Below are 17,689 nucleotides of genomic sequence, written 5' to 3'. Positions count from 1 at the left end.
ACCACCCCTCATCTCGCAACCTGGGGGCCTTGCCTTCCCCTGGTCTCCCTGGGCTTCCCCACAACCAGAAGAGCCCACGAGCTGACATAGTTCCCCTCACCACTAGCTGGCCATCCAGGATCATAACAGATATCCCGGCTTGGGCAGATCACGAATGAGTCTAGCCTCTGGCCACTCTCCCTCCTCTTTCTCGCCTCACAAATCCACGGGGAAACTTGTGTCTCAGAGACCTGAAGCGACTTGTCCAAGCCTTGGCCTGATAAAAGCTATCAACCACTCTTCCCTTTATTCCTGCAGTCCTAGGGGTCTCACGCTTTCGAGAGACCCTACCATGAATGAGCTTGAAATACCTCCTGCCCAAGAAACCACAGCCTTGTTGGATCCGTCCTTGGCCTCATGGTTTCCCCTCAGGACTTTTCTTTCCACAGCTTCTCCAGCACCTCCCACCCCGTCCCCAGTCCATGCTTTAACCCATCCTTTATAATCTGCTACTGGAGCAACTTGTATAATACTAAAACTAAACATGCTTTCTTCCTCAAAGGGCTTTTTCGGAAACCCAGCTGTCTTCTCTGCTCAGAAGCTGGCCTTGGCTTTCCACTCAGCAGGACCTGCAAAGTGGCTCAGATGGTCTTCAGTTGCTCTCACCACACCTGCCAGTCCCTGCACCTTGCACTCAGCTGTACCGAATACCTTTCCTCCCTCCCTGCCATTGCTCTGGTGTCTCTTCACTTTTCAATGAGCTCATGAAGCTCGTTCAAAAGTGGGGCTTTTCCCCACAGAAAAGGCCACCTAGCTGGTATCACTGCCCAGCCCCCTCTGGCCTCCATCCATTTACCGAATGATTATGTGTCTCCCTTACTCCAAACCCCTCAGTGGTTTCCCATTGTAATTGGATGTAAAATCTAACCTCCCCAAGGCCTTGCATGGCCTGGTTCCTGGCTGACCCTCCGACCTCATCTATCACCCTTCCTCCAGCTTGCTGTGTTCCAGTCGCACCTGTCTTCTTGAAATGCTTTAAACACAACAAAAGCCTTTGCAGTTACTGTTCCATTTTCTCTCACTTTTTACATGGCTGGCTCCTTCTTACCCTTTAAGCTTCTGCTTAAACCTTCCCTCTTCAGAGAGGCCTTTACTGACCACCCCGCCCCCCCTCCGCCCCCCCGACCCCAGGGAAGATTGGGTCATCCCAGCCCCATCTTGGCACTCTTCGTTTTCTTTATTTCAATCTTCACCTATCAGTAATCTTTTTTTTTTCCCTATGTCTTCCCTGCTGATAATAAGTTCCTTGAGGGGACTTACATCTATCATGTTAGTGATTGTATTCCCGGTGCCAATGCACAGTAAATATTTGTCAACAGGATAAACAAACAAGTGATTTTTCTCCCTTCTTGAGAAAAACTTACCTTCCTATCTACCAAAATCAGGACCTGACATACAATAGCTACTCAATCAATACTTCTTTTTTTTTAAAAAAAACTACTTTATTTTTATAAATTTATTTATTTATTTATTTATTTTTGGCTGCGTTGGGTCTTCCTTGCTGCGTGTGGGCTTTCTCTAGTTGCAGCGAGCAGGGGCTACTCTTCCTTGCGGTGCGCGGGCTTCTCATTGTGGTGGCTTCTCTTGTTGCGGAGCACGGGCTCTAGGCACGCAGGCTTCAGTAGTTGTGGCACACAGGCTCAGTAGTTGTGGCTCATGGGCTCTAGAGCGCAGGCTCAGTAGTTGTGGTGTATGGGCTTAGTTGCTCCATGGCATGTGGGATCTTCCCAGATCAGGGCTCGAACCCGTGTCCCCTGCATTGGCAGGTGGATTCTTAACCACTGTGCCACCAGGGAAGTCCCCAATCAACACTTCTTGACATACTAGTTCTAATTAATGCTGCCTCCTACAGGAAGCCTTCCCTGATCACCACTCCCCCCAACACCCCCAAATTACTTCTCTCCTTTGAGCTCTCACAGCACCTTATCTGTTCTCTTTGGTGGTCCTGAGCACACCATGCCTTAGGTGGGTCTCTATCTCTACATGTCGTCTTACCTCTTGGACCAGGAGCCCTTGCAGATAAGATTCTCACCCAACTATTTACATCCATAATCCTACATCAGGCACCCTGGCATGGGTGTACCATAGATGTTTGTTTAAAGAAATAAATCCGCCAATATGACGGTGGGTGCAAAAATGAAGGAGTGTAAATATCCAGTCGTTTCTCAGTCATTAAACAATTGATTCTTGTGTTGGGGAGTAGGCAGTCCTGTCCTGCTCTCATGTAGGGAGCTGTGTATCTCAGAGAAAGTGCTAAACATGGCAAACCCCCTGTACTTTAGCTTCTCAACAAGCAGTGAGGGGTTGCTTCAGAACTTCTGGGACTTAGTACACCTCATGGGGGCTCAGAGCAAAAATGCCAGCTCCATACAGTAGCAACCCAAGGAAGCTAACGGATTTGAGGGGAGAGGAAGCAAAGGAAGAAGGAAACAAACATCTGAGTGCCTGTGCCTGAGGCTTCACAGTCTCCATCCTGCCTTCCATGAGAATTTATTTCTCACAATAATGCTGAATGTGTATTATATAACAATCTCTAGTTTAGGGTGTTGTGTTGATAAGAAAATGTATTCAAGTTATCTAAATAAGGCATCTGGCACATTGTAGGCCGTCACTAAATGAGACGAGTGTTATTTCCTTTTGTCATTTGGGGAAAATGAGGCCCAGAGAAGCAGCTATAACAACACTGCCAGGATTCAAGCTCTGATTGAGTTGAAGTCCTGAGCTCCTTCCCTAAGCTTGTGAACACAGTAAAAGTATTCAAGTCCTGTTTAGCATCATACAATTTTTAGTATTTGGGTGTCCTATTGTTCCTATTTTCCATTGTCATGAAATCACTTTAAATCTGTTTTCAAGAGCCTTATTTAAATTTTATTCAAAGTATTCTGTGAAAAGAAACAGGCCTTTAAGAAAATAAATCTTTTCCTGGCACTAGTACTGGTTAACTGGCTACTAGTTAACAAGTAACTGGTAACAGGGGATGGGTAGATTCTCTTCTCTTCTCCCCAAATATTGCTTTCCTTCTGATTGGCAAGAGCTTGGGTATGTCACTTAACACCCTCACCTTTGCCCTGCTTTTGCTGGGTGAAGGAGAGAAGTTAGGGAGCTTTAGAGGAGACAAATTGCAGAGGAAGCACTGAGCCCACAACTGATCAGGAGCCCCAGAAGGACCCCTTGAGTAAACTGATAGCCCAAAGTGAGTGTCTAAACCACCTTTTGCCTGGACAGAAAAGCCAGGGGAAAAAGGCCTCCCAAGGCTGTCTTCAGGTCAGTTTTCCTGGAGTCTGAAAACAAAATGCAAGGAAGGGTTTCAGAGTAGGAGAAGAATCCATAAACTTTGGGGATTATTACTAACTTTTATTGAGTATTTACTAGATTTCTACCCTACAAAGCAGGCACTAGTATCCCCAATATTCAGAAGAGAAAACCAAAGCACTGAGAGGTTAAGTAGCATGTCCGACCAAGGTCCCACCAAGATTAACAGGGATTAAGTGGCTCTACTGGAATTAGAAAGGTACTGAATATATTTCTTTTGCTCTAATATTATTCTTAAAAGGGCAAATCTAGTTCAGGGTTTTAATGTTTGCCTTTTTAGATATTTAAAACGGATAGAGGGTGGAGTTAATTTCAGGTAAAGCACAGAGCACACACCTGGATATGGGGGGCCATGCAACTAAGGTGCTTACTGCCACCTAGTGGCAACCTATGCTTATCGCAGCGAGGCCGCCAAGAATACCAGGCCTCCAGGCGCAGGTGCTGCAAACCAAAACCTGTGAAGGTGGAATCTATCAAATATCCCAAGTGTTCACTCCTATTTGCAGAGGTTATTGCCAAATCAGTGTGATATGAGAAGTCAAGACAATTTTTCAGTGACTCCACCTTCCTCCCTCATCCCTGCCTTCTTGGGACAGTTTGTGACTTCTTGCTTCCACACTCGCAGGGTATGCTCCTCCTAGGGTACACACATTACTGATGGCAATCTGCTTATCTGTACCCACCCAGAGGGGCTGTGAGCATCCTGGCCAGGGGCAGGGGCTCGTCTTACTCATCTTTATGAATAAGCCAGTGAATGTTTGTTGAACAAATATGAGCGGATGCTTTTGACCCAAACTTGTCATCACTCTGTATGATTCAGGCAAAGATTAAGCAGCAGTTTATTTGAACACTCTAAATAATAAACATTTGAGAGAGGTGGGCAGAGGAATGGTAGGAGCTGCTCAGGGAAGTGTCCAGGGCAGGGCAGGGGGTCTGGGCAACTGGCCTGCTCACAGGGCAGTGGAGACCCAGAACTTCTGGGTCAAACAGAATACAGCAGCTGTGAGGGCCGTACACTGACGGGCCAAGAGTTTCACACTCAGGTCATGGTAGCCTCTCTCGCAGGTGAGCTTAGCGGCCTCCACAAACTGGTGGTAGGTGTACACCACATCCCTCAGGTTCCCCGCTGCCTCTCTGTGTCGGGTGGAGCAGCGGCTGCAGGCTGTGAACTGGAAGCACAGGCTGGCCAGCTGGACCAGGTGCTGGAAGGTGTCGCGCACAGCACCTTGCATCTCCTCGGGGGACTGGTCCATTCTGATCACGTGCTGACAGCTCAACAGGAGCTTTTGGGAGCCCATGCAGAGGCGGCTCCGGCTTTCAGAAAAGTGCCAGGTGCACTTCTCGGAAGGGTGCGTGTTCCCATTTCCCCAGGAAGCTTCTAAAATGTCCTGTAATTCCAGCAAGCTCTCCGTGAGTTGGACGAATCCCTCGGGGGTGCTGGCAGGGGCAGCTTTCAGCTGTCTCAGAGCCCTGGCGCAGTACTCTGGCCAGATGTGGCTGTTCCTCGACAGGGGCTCAGTGCTGCAGCTGTGGGCCTGGGCAGGCCTCCAGGGCAGGGCCAGCTGGCCTCCTGCAGAGGGTGGCGAGGTGAGGGGGACTGTGGGGTGTGCTTCCAGGCCCCTGTCTTCCTCCTCCATCTCTGGCTGCAGGCCACGGAAGCACGTGGCATAGGAGAACTGGCAGCTGCACTGCTCCATCCCGGTCCTAGGGGCCACAGTCTCATTCACGCCTGCAAACCCCGAAGATGTGGCCGTCCTGAGACTGGCAGAAACTTTAGGATAGCTTTCTGGGGCAAAGCACAGGAAAGACTTCTCATTAGGAAGGCACATGCTAGGGCTTCTATCTTTGCTTTCTGGCAGTGAACAATGATTTGAACCTTCTAAGTGGGGCTCCTCTTGGGACCACGGTAGTGGCTCTGGCAGAGAAGGCCCTGGATTCAAACAGATCTGCTGAAGAGTGTCCCTAGGGGTGGTATCTTCCCCTATCACATGGTTAGGTGGCTCTGCCTTGACCTCCTCCAGAGGGAAAGCTGATGAAATGGTCTGGTCCCTAAGCAAGAAACCCAGGTCTAAATCCAGCTCTGCCAATAGTTTTTGTTCTTGGGCCTGGCAGGCTTGGCCTGGGGTTTCTCTGCTTTGTCCTTGGGGGTCTCTGGGGGAATGTGGTGGGGTCTGTTCAGTCCTTGTTACAGGAGTCTCCAAGGAGAGGGAGGCTACCATGCCACCAGCTGGAGCACTGACACCAATAGTCTGTGGAACAGCATTCAACACGTCACCCTTGGGGTCAGCTGGATCCTTCTCAGATTCATCACGAAGTAAGTTGGTGCCATTTTTGTGTGTAACTTCTCTATCATGTTCCAAAGATAGTTGTCCTTGCTGCTCCTCCTTCGTAGGGAAAGAAGCCATCTTCTCTTCTGTATTTATTCCACATTCACCACTTCTAGGCCTGTCTCGAGGAGACAACAGAGACCCTGTGTCCTGGGGGGCAGTTTCTTGCATATGATTTGTAAACAGAGATCCCAGTCCTCTTTCTATCTGGACCCCTCCCAGCTCTAGTGTGTCTCCTTGAGAGATATTATGTGGCCCTGGGCTGATGGTCAGGCAGATTCTGTCTGGGTTCAAGTCAGCACTGGAGAGGGAGGAGGTGCTGTCCCCAAGCTCCATGGCAAGTTCTCGGAGGGCCCTGCCATCCGAGTCCTGAAATGGAGATAAGGTCTGGGGAAGCCCTAGCTGAGCCGTATCTGGGCCAGATGAGCCTGGGTTGGGACTGTGAGGAGTGTTTGCTGGGGAACTGGCAACACTGGCGGTCAGAGGGGCAATCCCAGAATTCTCTTTATGGCTGGGGTCAATCCGGAGGCGAATGGCAGAAATAGAAAACACTCGAGAGTCGATTACCGACTTGGTTTCCATGGTCTCAGGCTCCATCTCCATGGCCCGGGTGGCTGGGTTTTTGCTCTTGGTCTCCCTCAGGGGAGCCAGCAGCCCCAGGGCCTTGGTCTCCAGGAGGCCAGGCTCACCCTGCACATCTTGCAGACAGGACACAGTTGGGGAGGGTGCACTGAGGGCCAGGTAGGGCTCCCGGTCATAGTAGCACACGTCGTCCACGCTCTCCAGGGAGGCTGATGGCATCAGGGGAAATGAGACCTGACAGGTGTAGTCGGTCTGTAGGAAAGACCTTCTTTTCCTCAGGGTCTTGGCATACTTCTTCACCCCTCCCCTTCTGCTTGGCTCTCTTCCCCCTGGCCCAGGATTCAGGCTGTCCTCAGGGCTGCAAGTGCTGGCCTTATTCTGTGAGCTTGTGGCACTGGTGTCTGCAGCAGAAGCAGCTCTGAGCCCTGAGAATCAAGAAAGGAAAAAGAACATGAAAAGCAGAAAAACAAAGAGACTTATAGATCTTGGGCTCAGGACTCAGGATTGCCTGGGTTCAAATCCTGGCTGGGCTGTGTAACCGTGGTCATGTTAAATCTTGAGCTCCTCAATTTCCTCTTCTGAAAGATGGGGATGATCACCGTGGCAGACCTTTTTTGGTTCTTGGTTGCCCAAGATCCATTGCCTTATCTTTTGGTCACAGTACCCCAACTTCCTTTTGGGGAATGACATCTCCCCAATGGTTACAGTCTGCTGGAACTATTAATGAAGGGGCCCTACCCACATCAGCCAAGTGGTCAGATTTATGACCTAGAAAGTCAGTCACAAAATTTCCTAAAATTTCAAACTCAAACACATTGATTAAAAAAAAAAAAAACCAAAAAACAGTAGAGCCCATTCTTTGCAGCCACAGTATCCTGACAGTACAATTAAGAATCCTGCTACCCCACCCCCTGATCTGGTTGCTGCCTGTGTCTGAACCAGGTCTTCACCTCTGCTGGCAATTCTCTAAGCTATCTTACATCCTTCCAACACTTTCTCTCTGTGCTTACATTAACCCAAGTCAGTCAATACCAGTGGTGTCAATCAGCACTGCCATGCTGGTTAGATGACTTAGTACGTATCAAGCTCCTAGCACAAGGCCTGTGCTTAATGGGTGTTCACTAAAGGGAGCCAGTGCTGTCATTGTTATGATTGTCACTACATGGGTGAGGGTTCAAAGCGAGCTTTCTTTTGACAAAAAGTGGCTGTGACTCTCAGTCATGGGCATGAGGGGTCTTGTGCATACCAGGATGGATCTTTCTGCAAGGAGACGCACTTTTGTGAAGAAGTCCTGGGAATCAGCCGGAAGGAATTAAGATCACAGGCTAGCACCTGAGAATCAGAGGGCTCTTAGACCAGTTTTTTGCACCCTGGCTGAACTTTATTAAAAATTTCATCAAATCCTAGGCTGCTCCTCAGACCTCCTAAATCAGAATCTCTGAGGCTGGGATCTAGGAATTTACAGTATTTTAACCAGGTCCCTTGGGTGATTTCGATGTTTTGGAATTCCAGCCACGTTTTGGAATTGCCGCTCTAGGCCACCTACAGCCACTGACCAAGGGTGTTTCTGAAGCCTAAAAAAGGAGAGGCTCCCACAGTGAGTCAGGGGCCAGACCAGACCCCAGGCTCAGGAGTCCCAGGTCTGGGCTGTCTCCCCAGCACCTCACTGGCTCTCTGTAAAAGAGGGAGTATCCAGTGTGGACCTTATATCCCTGACTGGACTCCCATAAAGGAAGGCCTTGACTGATGGTCTGTCTCACGCCCATCTTGCCTCTAGCACAATGGCTGACCCAGAAGGGCAAGGCTGGGGGCATGGATGGCAGTTGGCTGGGTTCTGTGGGAAGCAGGGCACAATCTGGCCATAGGTTTCTAGGTCAGTTAATGAAGTCAGGGTAGATGGTGGAGAGTGCATTCATTCATCCATTTAGCAGCAACTGCCAGGCACTATGTGCCAGGACACAGAGATGAGTGTGAAATGCACAGTTCCCACACTCAAAGGAGTTTTCGGTTTAGTGAAGGAGAGAAACGTCAATACAAAAATCACAGAAATAAATATGCAACTACAGGCAGTGCTAAGTGCCAGGCAGGAAGCACCCAGGATGTGTGACAGGGATGGGGAGACCTGTCCTAGTCCTGGCAGTCTGGTTAATATTCCCAGAGGAAGTGAATTTCCAGTCGGGGCCTGATAGATGGATGGGCATCCGCAGCCAAAGATCAGGGTGAGGAATGTTTCAGGTGGAAAGAGCAGCACGTGCAAAGGCTGGAAGTAGAAAAGAGCTGGGCACTTTTAAAGAATGGCAAGGAGGTCTGTGTGGCAGGAATGCATGGAGAGGGCTCAGGGGGAAGGAGAGAAACAGGCAGAGGCCATGTCACAGAGGGCCTCAAGAAACCTTGCGGGGGCTGCTAAGAAGCTGGCCTTTCTCCCATGAGCAACGGGAAACCACTAGAGGGCAGGGAGCAACAGGAAAGGGCTGGAACAAAGAAAAGGGCTGCAGCTTCCCCAGCTCTTAGTAGGTCACCCCTAATGTCTGTGTGCTATTTTCCAATTTTTTTCTTCAGAGTGCAGAGTGAGAGAGTGTGTGTGTGTGTGTGTGTGTGTGTGTGTGTAAATGTCCCGCAAGGATCTCAGGTCAGCTTAGGAACTCATTCTGTGTGGAAAGACACCCCACACTCTTTGTGGAGGAAGGGATGAGGATCCTGAAAGAAACATGATCCCCCTGCCTTATGTCTGGGTCCCTTCAGGGCCACCAACAGCCTGTCAGTTAGGTTCTTTTTGTTTCAAGGCCTCATTTAAAGCTTTGGGGTCAACAATGGCACAGCTTCTTCCCTCTGCTGGGCTGTCAAACCCTTTTCTTTCTGTGTAAATTCTGTCCATCTTACAACGCCTGGCCCATTTGCTGCCTCTTCTGGGAAGCCTTCCCTGATTCCCACTGTTGAATTAATGCCACCCATCTCTGCCTGCCCACAGTTCTCTGAACCTCCCTTGTAGCCCTTACTTGAAGTCGGGATGCCCGTAATGTGATCCACTGAGCCCAGCTGGCCCACCTCAAAAGAGAACAAGGACCGTGCTTTACCTACCTGTTTTCCCATCAAGCTTGGCCCGGGCCCCCGGTGGGTACTGAGGAGCTGCCTGCACAATCTGCAGATCTACGAGGGAGGGCTCACCTGAGAAGGCATCTGGGGGTGTGAGCTTGTCAGCTGCATCATAGTATTCCTCATCCGAACTGCCATCCTCCAAGGCCAGCGGCAGGCATGGGGCCAGTGCTTGCAGCGTGGAGCTGGGCTGGGCCTCAGGCCCGCCCTGCTGGGCCCAGGCTGCCAGGCCCCGACCCTGCCGGGAAGCTGTGCTGTCCGAGCTGTCGCTCAGGTGGCTGGCGGGGGAGACATTGGTGCACAGGTTGTAGTAGTCAATCTGGCTGCCCTCGTACATCCTGGGGTCCAGCCTGACCATGCTCAGTTCCGGTCCCCAGCTGAAGGTCTCAGGAGCGGGACTCTCAGAAAACTCTGTCTTCTGGCACTCAGGGTTGGCTCTCTGAGCCAGGTCCAGGAGACAGAGAAAGCCACTGGTTTCGATCCTGCTTCTCTCCTCTTGGCTGTCAGAATCAAGATTCTCTGGGAAGCCTACTGAGCCCAGGTGGAAGAAGCTGGACCTGCTGGAGGAGCAGGCGTCCAGGTCATCCTCTTCCAGGGCGTCCGTGGACTCGCTCGAGCCACTGGTTCTGCAGCCTCGGCTCTCAGTGTTGGCCGAGTCCGATGCCTCCGACTCAGCACTGTCTGTTTTGCTGCTGGCCCCGCAGGTGCTTGGGCCTTTCCCGGCCACCTCAGGCGTGGAGCTGTCCCCAGGAGGCTGCTCCTCTTCTACAAGTGGTCTGCAGGGGCCCAGCTTCAGCAGGTGTCCGTCAGAGAGGGGCTCCAACACGCAGTCCACTTCAGAGGACTCCTCGGAGTCACTGCATGCCCTGGATTCATAGCCTGCAACACAGGAGACACCAAGGGTTACAAAACAGTATTTGGGGACAGGCAGATGCTTATGTGTCCTCCCGCCCCCCTCTCTGCCTGCCCTCCCAGTTTCCAGATGTGAGAACTGAGGTTCAGAAGGGTGACAGGCCCAGATCATGCTACACTGACTGACACAGCGTCCATGGGACTCCAAATTCCATGTTCTCCCCACAGTGTCAAGTCTCCTTTGCCACATCTATCTGAACAACCACTAAAGGACACAGGATTACCTCCATCTCCAAGGAGATCTATCTGTCCATGGAAACATCTGGGTATTTAGTTGGTTTGCTAAGCCCCTCCTAAAACTCTCAGCTCTGTCCTGACTGGGCATCAAAATCAGATAGGGAATCATATTAAAAAAACACAAAACAAAACAGATCCTTGGACCTAGCCCTGATGAACTGAGTCTGATATCTAGGGAGTGGGGCCCAAGAACATGTATTTTAGCAACTTTATGGGGACTTCTGAGGCTGCTAGGCTGGCACCACTCTGAAGCCTGGCCTAGGGACCTACTGGTGCTACAGGACTTCTAGGAAAGTGGAAAGTCATCCACTGCTGGTACTTGGGAGGGATTCATGGTGAGAGGGTTGGGGGCAGGCATTGAGCCAGGTCTCCAATTTCTCATGCACCGTAAGCCTCCAGGTGTGATCCTTCTAAACTTCTCTCTTATCACACATTACACTCTATTTAAACCCTCTTTTGGTTTCTCTTGTCTACAGGGAAGCACCTAAGCTCTCCTACTAAGGTTGGGGCCTCTCACAGGATGGCCCTGATCCCCTCAGCAGTCTGGTCACCCTCTAACAGGATGGCCCATATCTCTTCTCAGCAACTTTGTCACCCTGTCACAGTGCAGCCCCCAGCCCTCCTCAGCAGCCTGGTCACCCGCCGCAGCCTTCCCATGCTCCAGCCACTACAGCGAGCTTCTCACACGTCACGACCTTACCCTTTGTGTCATGCCTCCATTGTGTCCCCTCTGCTTCAAAGGATCTCTCCTCCCTTCTTTGCCTGGTTAACTCCACGATGTTCTCCATGACCTCTTTCAAATACCTCCTGCTCTGGAGGCCTCCTGTGACCACTGCCGCCTGCCCTGCACCCCCAGCGGGCCTCCACAACAGCACCACTCCATGGGGCGCTGTCTCCCTGACCATATTCAGAAGTATCATCCCTTGTTCATAAATTGTGTCAAAGACAAAGGTAACAAGCACACAAAATCTTCACTTCCTAATTATTTTACTTTAGTATCATCCAATATCTATGATTACTTATGCCTATTTTATCCACATGGAGGAAATGCCATATAACGGTGCGCTACTGAGCACCTCTCCCCACCTTCATGTTCAGTGACAGTACATCGGGGGCTTGAAATTAGTCATGGTGGGAGTGTTTATGCCATGGAAATAGGCAATTGCTTCAAATTAGAATTCTGTTTTGTTTTGTTTTTTCCCTGCAGAGACAGTTGTTAAACATTTATCAGCAAACCACTGGGAAAATGCTGCATCAATAGTGCTGAAGCACCAAGGGAGGAAAGGGGGGATGGGATGAATTGGGAGATTGGGATTGACATATATACACTAACTAATATGTATAAAATAGATAACTAATGAGAACCTGCCATATAGCACAGGGAACTCCACTTAGCTGCGCGGCAGAAACTAACACAACATTGTAAAACAGCTATACTCCAATTAAAAAAAAATTAGTGCTGAAGCAAAAGCCTGGTAGAAACTGGGAGTTGGCCTGGGAAAATGTTCATCTCATCTGGCCTCCCCTACTTCATTCCTTACATCATATGATTTTCCCTTCTATCTCCAGGTATCCCCTTCTTCTAAACATGTGAGGTTGAGAATTTTTATTATAATTCAAGAGAATGCAATAGAGTACCCAGGAATGGGATGAGAAGCTAGGTCAGCTGTATTTTCTGAACAAATAAATGACATCTTGTTTTACTGGCAAAGAAAGATAAAATACAGTGGATCTTAGAGATGATTTTAGAAAATACTACAGGGAATCAGAGACCTTCCATAGCCTTCTTTGGCTTTAGGGGACTCTCAGGTACAAAGAAAGCTTCTCTATTTAGGAATTTGGAAAGATCAACTGCTTACTTCCACTTGAGTGGGAGTCTCAGCTCCATTCAATGCACCACCTCCTTTTAGGATGCCCTGACCTACAAGGCAGTGAAATGGGCCTGTCCTTACTGGGGCAAGCCTCAGCACCTCACCTTCTTCAGCGGATACCCGGTGCACCTGTTGTTTGTTTCCCGGCCAGAGGAAAACGGAGGTAACTGGGTCGACATATAGCCTGTAGTACCCAGCAATCAGGCAGGCTAGGTCTTTTGCACTGTTGGATTCCAGCAGCAAAGTCAGAACCTTTGAAGGTAAAGAGAGCTCTTATGCTTATAAAGGGCTAAGGGATAGTCTGAAGACTGGCAACAAGGCCATGTGGCGCCAGTGAGAGATTCCAACTAAATCCAGCCATGGTCCACAGGCAGGCCCCCTGGTGTCCCATTTTCTCATCTATAAGACTTGAAATGAGTGTGCACACGTGTGCACACCCACAACCACACGTGCATGCACACACACTCACACATGCACAGTGGGTTCCTCCCATCCAATCTCCACAATGTCTCCTGTCCCTCTATCCCAACCACAGCCCCCTATCCCAACCACCCTACCCTGCTCATTCATACCATGGGGCCCCTTCAAGACCTGACCTAGAAAAGGAAAAGGAGCAGGAGCGAGTAGAGAAGGAGGAGAGGGGGATAAGAAGAATCAAGCACCATCCCTGAGCATGTTGGGATTAAATCAAAGGAAGGCAGGATAATTGTAGGACCTTCCAGAGAGGCTCAGGAAGTACCCCACACCATTTACACATTTTAATTGCTGCCACCCAAAATCTTGGGCAGCCATTCTGGTCCCATGCATGTAATAAAACCCTCTGGTGCTCCCATCTAAGTTTCTGAACCCATCAGGAAAGTACATGGTCCAGCTCAGTTTATATAAAAAACCTTCTAGGACCTGTCCAGGAAAATGCACCCTGTTCATCACTTTCCCTTTGATGGGACAGGATGGACAATTCCACCTCTTAAGCAAATGTTGGACATTAGACTTTCTTAATATCCAAACTCATATAAACTACCCTTGAATATTTAGCCCCAGATTCCAGAAGCTGAACTCAAAAATCTCTTCCCCATGTATTACCTTGATGTCCTGAAGATGCACTTTGACCATGCTCACTTTCTCAGACTCTTCTGTCAGCTCTACACGACTGATGTTTGCAAACTCTGCCAACGTGGACATGATGTTGAGTTTGCTGTTGATAATGTGGCTAATGCCATACTTGGCTCCAACTAGAAGGGCAATGTAGGATTCTCTATCCTGTAACTGCAGAAGGGGGGAAAGGGAATTAGTTTCCATTCACAAGCTAGAGAAAAAATACATTATACATGTAGGACATGATACAAAACCCCTTGATTCTTATTTCAGGTCCTCACCACCACTCCCCTAGACTACCAAGTTAGGTGATAGCCTAACCTGGGCCCCATCTACAGAAAAATTAAGTATAAATTTATCTCCCATAATACACTAAACAATAGAGAATCAAACCACAGGACTTTGACCTGTTCCATAAACACAACCATATACTTTCACACCTATGTGCCTATATTCATGCTGTGCCCTCCTCTTGGAATCCCTTGCCTGTCATCACTACCTACTGAAATCCTGACCCTTCTTTAAAAGCTTCCATCAGAACCTACTGCCTACAGAAAACATCGGCCTGACCTGCTCCTCAAACCACAACAGTCCTTTTCTTCTGTGTTGTTTTCACACCACATCCTCTGCACTTCTCTGATAGCACTGAGGTAAGACTTCTTACTGTAATTTTTTGTATTTAAGTCATATTCCATGCTAAGGTCCCTGACAACAGAGTCTGCATGTATCTACATTTGTAACCCCCAGTACCCAGCAAGCACCCTGAGCCAGTTCAACGTGGTTGGTTTCTTCTCCCACTACCAGTTCTTTCCTTAGACAGGAAGGGTAAAGAGGGGCTGGGGATGAGATCTAGACAGTTGGCAGAGGTCAGGTTTAGCCCTTGGGAAAAGTGGGTAGTTTTTCTTGTACTTTCAAGTTTCCTTGCTGTGATCTAGTCTCTTTTCTACCATTTAGTCCTCTACTTGTACAAAGACTCAATCTATTTTTCCCTTCCTCTGACTATCTGATGCTCTTCCTTTCTCTCAAAACACTGATTCTCTTTTTCCATCTACACTGTTAGGTCAGCAGTCTGATTAAATTGACCCATCACTGCCGTAAATGACTGAGAGGCACACCAAATCCACTGAAAGGAGCTTTGCTATTATATATATTAAAAAAAATATATATATATATATATATAAAATTGGTAAATTGTCTGGCTTTGTGCTGGAGAGTTCTGGGGCTGACTGAGTGGCGAGGGAGAGTTCCCTTAGGCCACACCCCCCATCACTGACTGCAGCAAAGCACATAGCTCTAGGCCTAGGCTCCAAAAAGCAGGCCAGGGGAGGAATGGGTAACACAGCAGGGGGCTCTTTTGCTTCTCTTTTCCCTTCTCACCCTTCCACCCCTCACTTCTTCCCTTCTTCTGAACAATCGGAGCCCCAGCATGGCAGTCAGTCTAACATTCTTATCTTTCCTTCGTGATTTCCATTTTTTCCTCTTTACCTTCATATACCCAAAGCTCCAGGGTAAACTTCTTACAGTACCCTGCCCTCAGAACACCTTTCCTCTGTACTGAAATCTGGCCAAATCCAACCTTCTTGCCTTTCCTTAACCCCTTCTTTCCCACTCAACCTGAAGCTAGCAGTGGTGGCCTCTGTCATCAAACCCCACAGCAATGGTCCTGTGCCTCTTGTGGCTTTGCTCTGTCTTGTTGGGTGCCTTGCTCCATCATTTTAGGGTGGGAATCACGTCTCATTCAGCTCTGCCTCCCCCAGCATCTGTCAGAGGGCTGGCTCTAAGCAATGGCTTGATAGACACTCCCCGATGGCGTAATATTTAGTTTCCCAAACAAATTCTAGTCCATGACCCAGTCCTCAGGAATTTTAGGCTAAAAGATACATTGATCTTCAGAGAACCTCTTGCATCCTTTATAAGGGTAGGACCCCACAGTTGTTTAATACGTACCATTAAAGTAGCATTAAAGATTTTCCCACCGTATGTCTTGAGTTCCCCAAGGATCTGTAGGTAATTTAAACGTAGCTGGGCAGCAGAAATAAGTTGCTTAAGTATGGAAAAAAGAAAATGAAAAAGACTGTTGAAGTCAGAGTTTTCATTTGCCTAAAATGCAGTCAATGTTGAAAATTCTTTCCCTGAGGTTTCACAACAGACAGCTGTGTGATCGACAGGGGCCGTGGCTACATTACCTTCTGTCTGGGTTCCAGCAAATTCTGGTTCCTCTTCATGTGGAAGCTAATGGCTTTCTTGATGTCTTTTCCTTTCATGTTTCGTAGCAAAGTTGGAGATATAAAGTTCTCTATTCCCCAATCCTTCCTGCCACAAGACATTGGAGACAAGGAGGCCCATTTTTACAGTGTACTTGACTCTAATGAAGGGTATAATTGTATTTGATTCAGTACTTAGTGTTCTAAGAATATTGTAATTATGAGCTTCTTTCTCAGCAGAAGATATATATGGCTGGTTTTGTGGAGTGTATGTAAATACATACATGAAGAGTGTGTGTTTGTGTAATATCTATCTATCTATCTATTATCTATCTATCTATCCATGGATTCAAACACACAAACACTCCACAAAAACCAGCCATTCAGGAATTAAACCCCATGATTATTCTAGGAGCTCATTACTCATCACACCTGTATAGCATACTCTCATGGGGCAACACACAGCACCTGTGAATCCCTGAGGCCATGCTTCAGAATGATGCCAGCCTAACAGCCTCAAAACCTCCCAACAAACTCATTAAAAATACAGATTCTCAGGTACCACTCCCTAGAGACTTGACCTAGTATATCAGGGGTAAGGCCAAGGATTTGTTTTATTTTTTTAAATATAATTCCCCATCCGATTTTGATGCTCAGGCAAGAGGTTAGCAAATCGGGGTGACACCACACAGAGCAAGGTGAAATTTTAAGCTGAGAATCAGGAGGTATCAGAACCTCAGGACTTGAAACTACCCTAATAGGAATCTAATGCAACACGATTGGTTCACACCAAATGAATTTTCAAGGCATTCCTGCCCTCAGAAGAGCTTTATGCTGAAGTTGTCAACTGATTTCCCGACACATCCTCCCAGGAACTGGGAAATTACAAAGGGATCCTGTGTCATTCCATCTGGAGTTGGTTTCTGCCCCAGAGGGAGCAGCCAGGTTCTGATATCTGGGGAAGCCAGGCTGGGTTGGACAGGGTGGAGAGGGAAATGAATGGGAAGACAACAGACAGATGGGTAGGTGGGTGACTATCAGCTTTCTGTGAATCTGGCCATCCTGGCCCAGGGCCAGCCAAGTTACAAATGCAACACAGCTGCTGCTGGCGGGACACAGAAGTCCCCTGCCACTCACTCTATGTATTTCAAAGAGATCTTCTGTGGCTGGGCACATGCGTAGATCCGCTCCTGGATGTGCAGGGCCGCGAGCCGGAGCGCAGAGCTGCATTTCATTTCCACGGCAAAGCGCTCCTGGAGCACATCGCTGCAGCTCTAGGAGAGATTAGATCAGAGGAACTGGGAAACAAGAACAGATTGTGTTCCTTGTTCTCTCAGGTGAAAGGCAGCTTTGAGACCTGGCTCTGCCAATTCTGGGCTGTGTGACCTTGGTTACTTGACTAAGACTATCTGCGCACTGGTACTTCCCCTTGATAAATGAGGATAGTCACATCTACCTTATATAGCTTCTCTGAGGTTTAAATTACATAATGCATTTGAAAGCAGGTATAGGGACGCTGTGTTATTCAAATATAAAGTACTGCTGCTGTTGTTGTTATTATTTGTTGCCACTATTTTTATAAGACTTTGGGCAAGTCAATACACCTAGTTATCTCATCTGTAAAATGGTGATGTCTCCCAAATGATCTTTTCATCAGAATAAAAATGACATAATAAACCTCACCTAAGGAAGTACAGCAGATGGAACACCAGGCTAGGAGATCAAGGAACCCATTTTTGGCTCCACCACCAAATGCGTGACCCAGGCAAATTATGTGACCTTTCAAGACTCAGTTTCATCATTTCTGAAGTAAGGCTCTGAAGCACTAATGCCCCTTTTAGCAATAAAAACTGTAACTCTAAAGATCCTAAATGGTATTAGAAAATGTATCATCTACATTGAGGACTAAGCCTTAATTTCATCAATATACTGCAAATCTCCTAACACAGCAACTCAGTGACATAAAAAGGAATGCTGAGGGATAATCAGGCCCACTCTTCCTCAGATAAAGATAATC

General features: G+C 48.2%; 1 protein-coding gene across 1 annotated transcript in view; it reads right to left on the bottom strand.

Moving 5' to 3' along the window:
* Positions 1-4,195: 4,195 nt before the first annotated feature.
* FRMPD1 (FERM and PDZ domain containing 1) overlaps positions 4,196-17,689 on the bottom strand; it is a 136,624-nt gene continuing 123,130 nt past the window's right edge. The window contains exons 9-15 of the mRNA XM_057549156.1: positions 16,810-16,946; positions 15,655-15,781; positions 15,416-15,511; positions 13,457-13,639; positions 12,478-12,625; positions 9,426-10,232; positions 4,196-6,685 (exon numbers count right to left, since the gene is read on the bottom strand). Of these exons, the coding sequence (XP_057405139.1) occupies positions 4,302-6,685; positions 9,426-10,232; positions 12,478-12,625; positions 13,457-13,639; positions 15,416-15,511; positions 15,655-15,781; positions 16,810-16,946 (3,882 nt within the window). The 3' untranslated portion in view covers positions 4,196-4,301. The remainder of the gene's footprint in view (positions 6,686-9,425; positions 10,233-12,477; positions 12,626-13,456; positions 13,640-15,415; positions 15,512-15,654; positions 15,782-16,809; positions 16,947-17,689) is intronic.

Source organism: Balaenoptera acutorostrata, chromosome 6 (genome assembly GCF_949987535.1).
Source record: "Balaenoptera acutorostrata chromosome 6, mBalAcu1.1, whole genome shotgun sequence".
Lineage (NCBI taxonomy): Eukaryota > Metazoa > Chordata > Mammalia > Artiodactyla > Balaenopteridae > Balaenoptera > Balaenoptera acutorostrata.
Note: the sequence above shows the minus strand (reverse complement) of the source record. Positions and strands in the feature narration are given on the sequence as shown.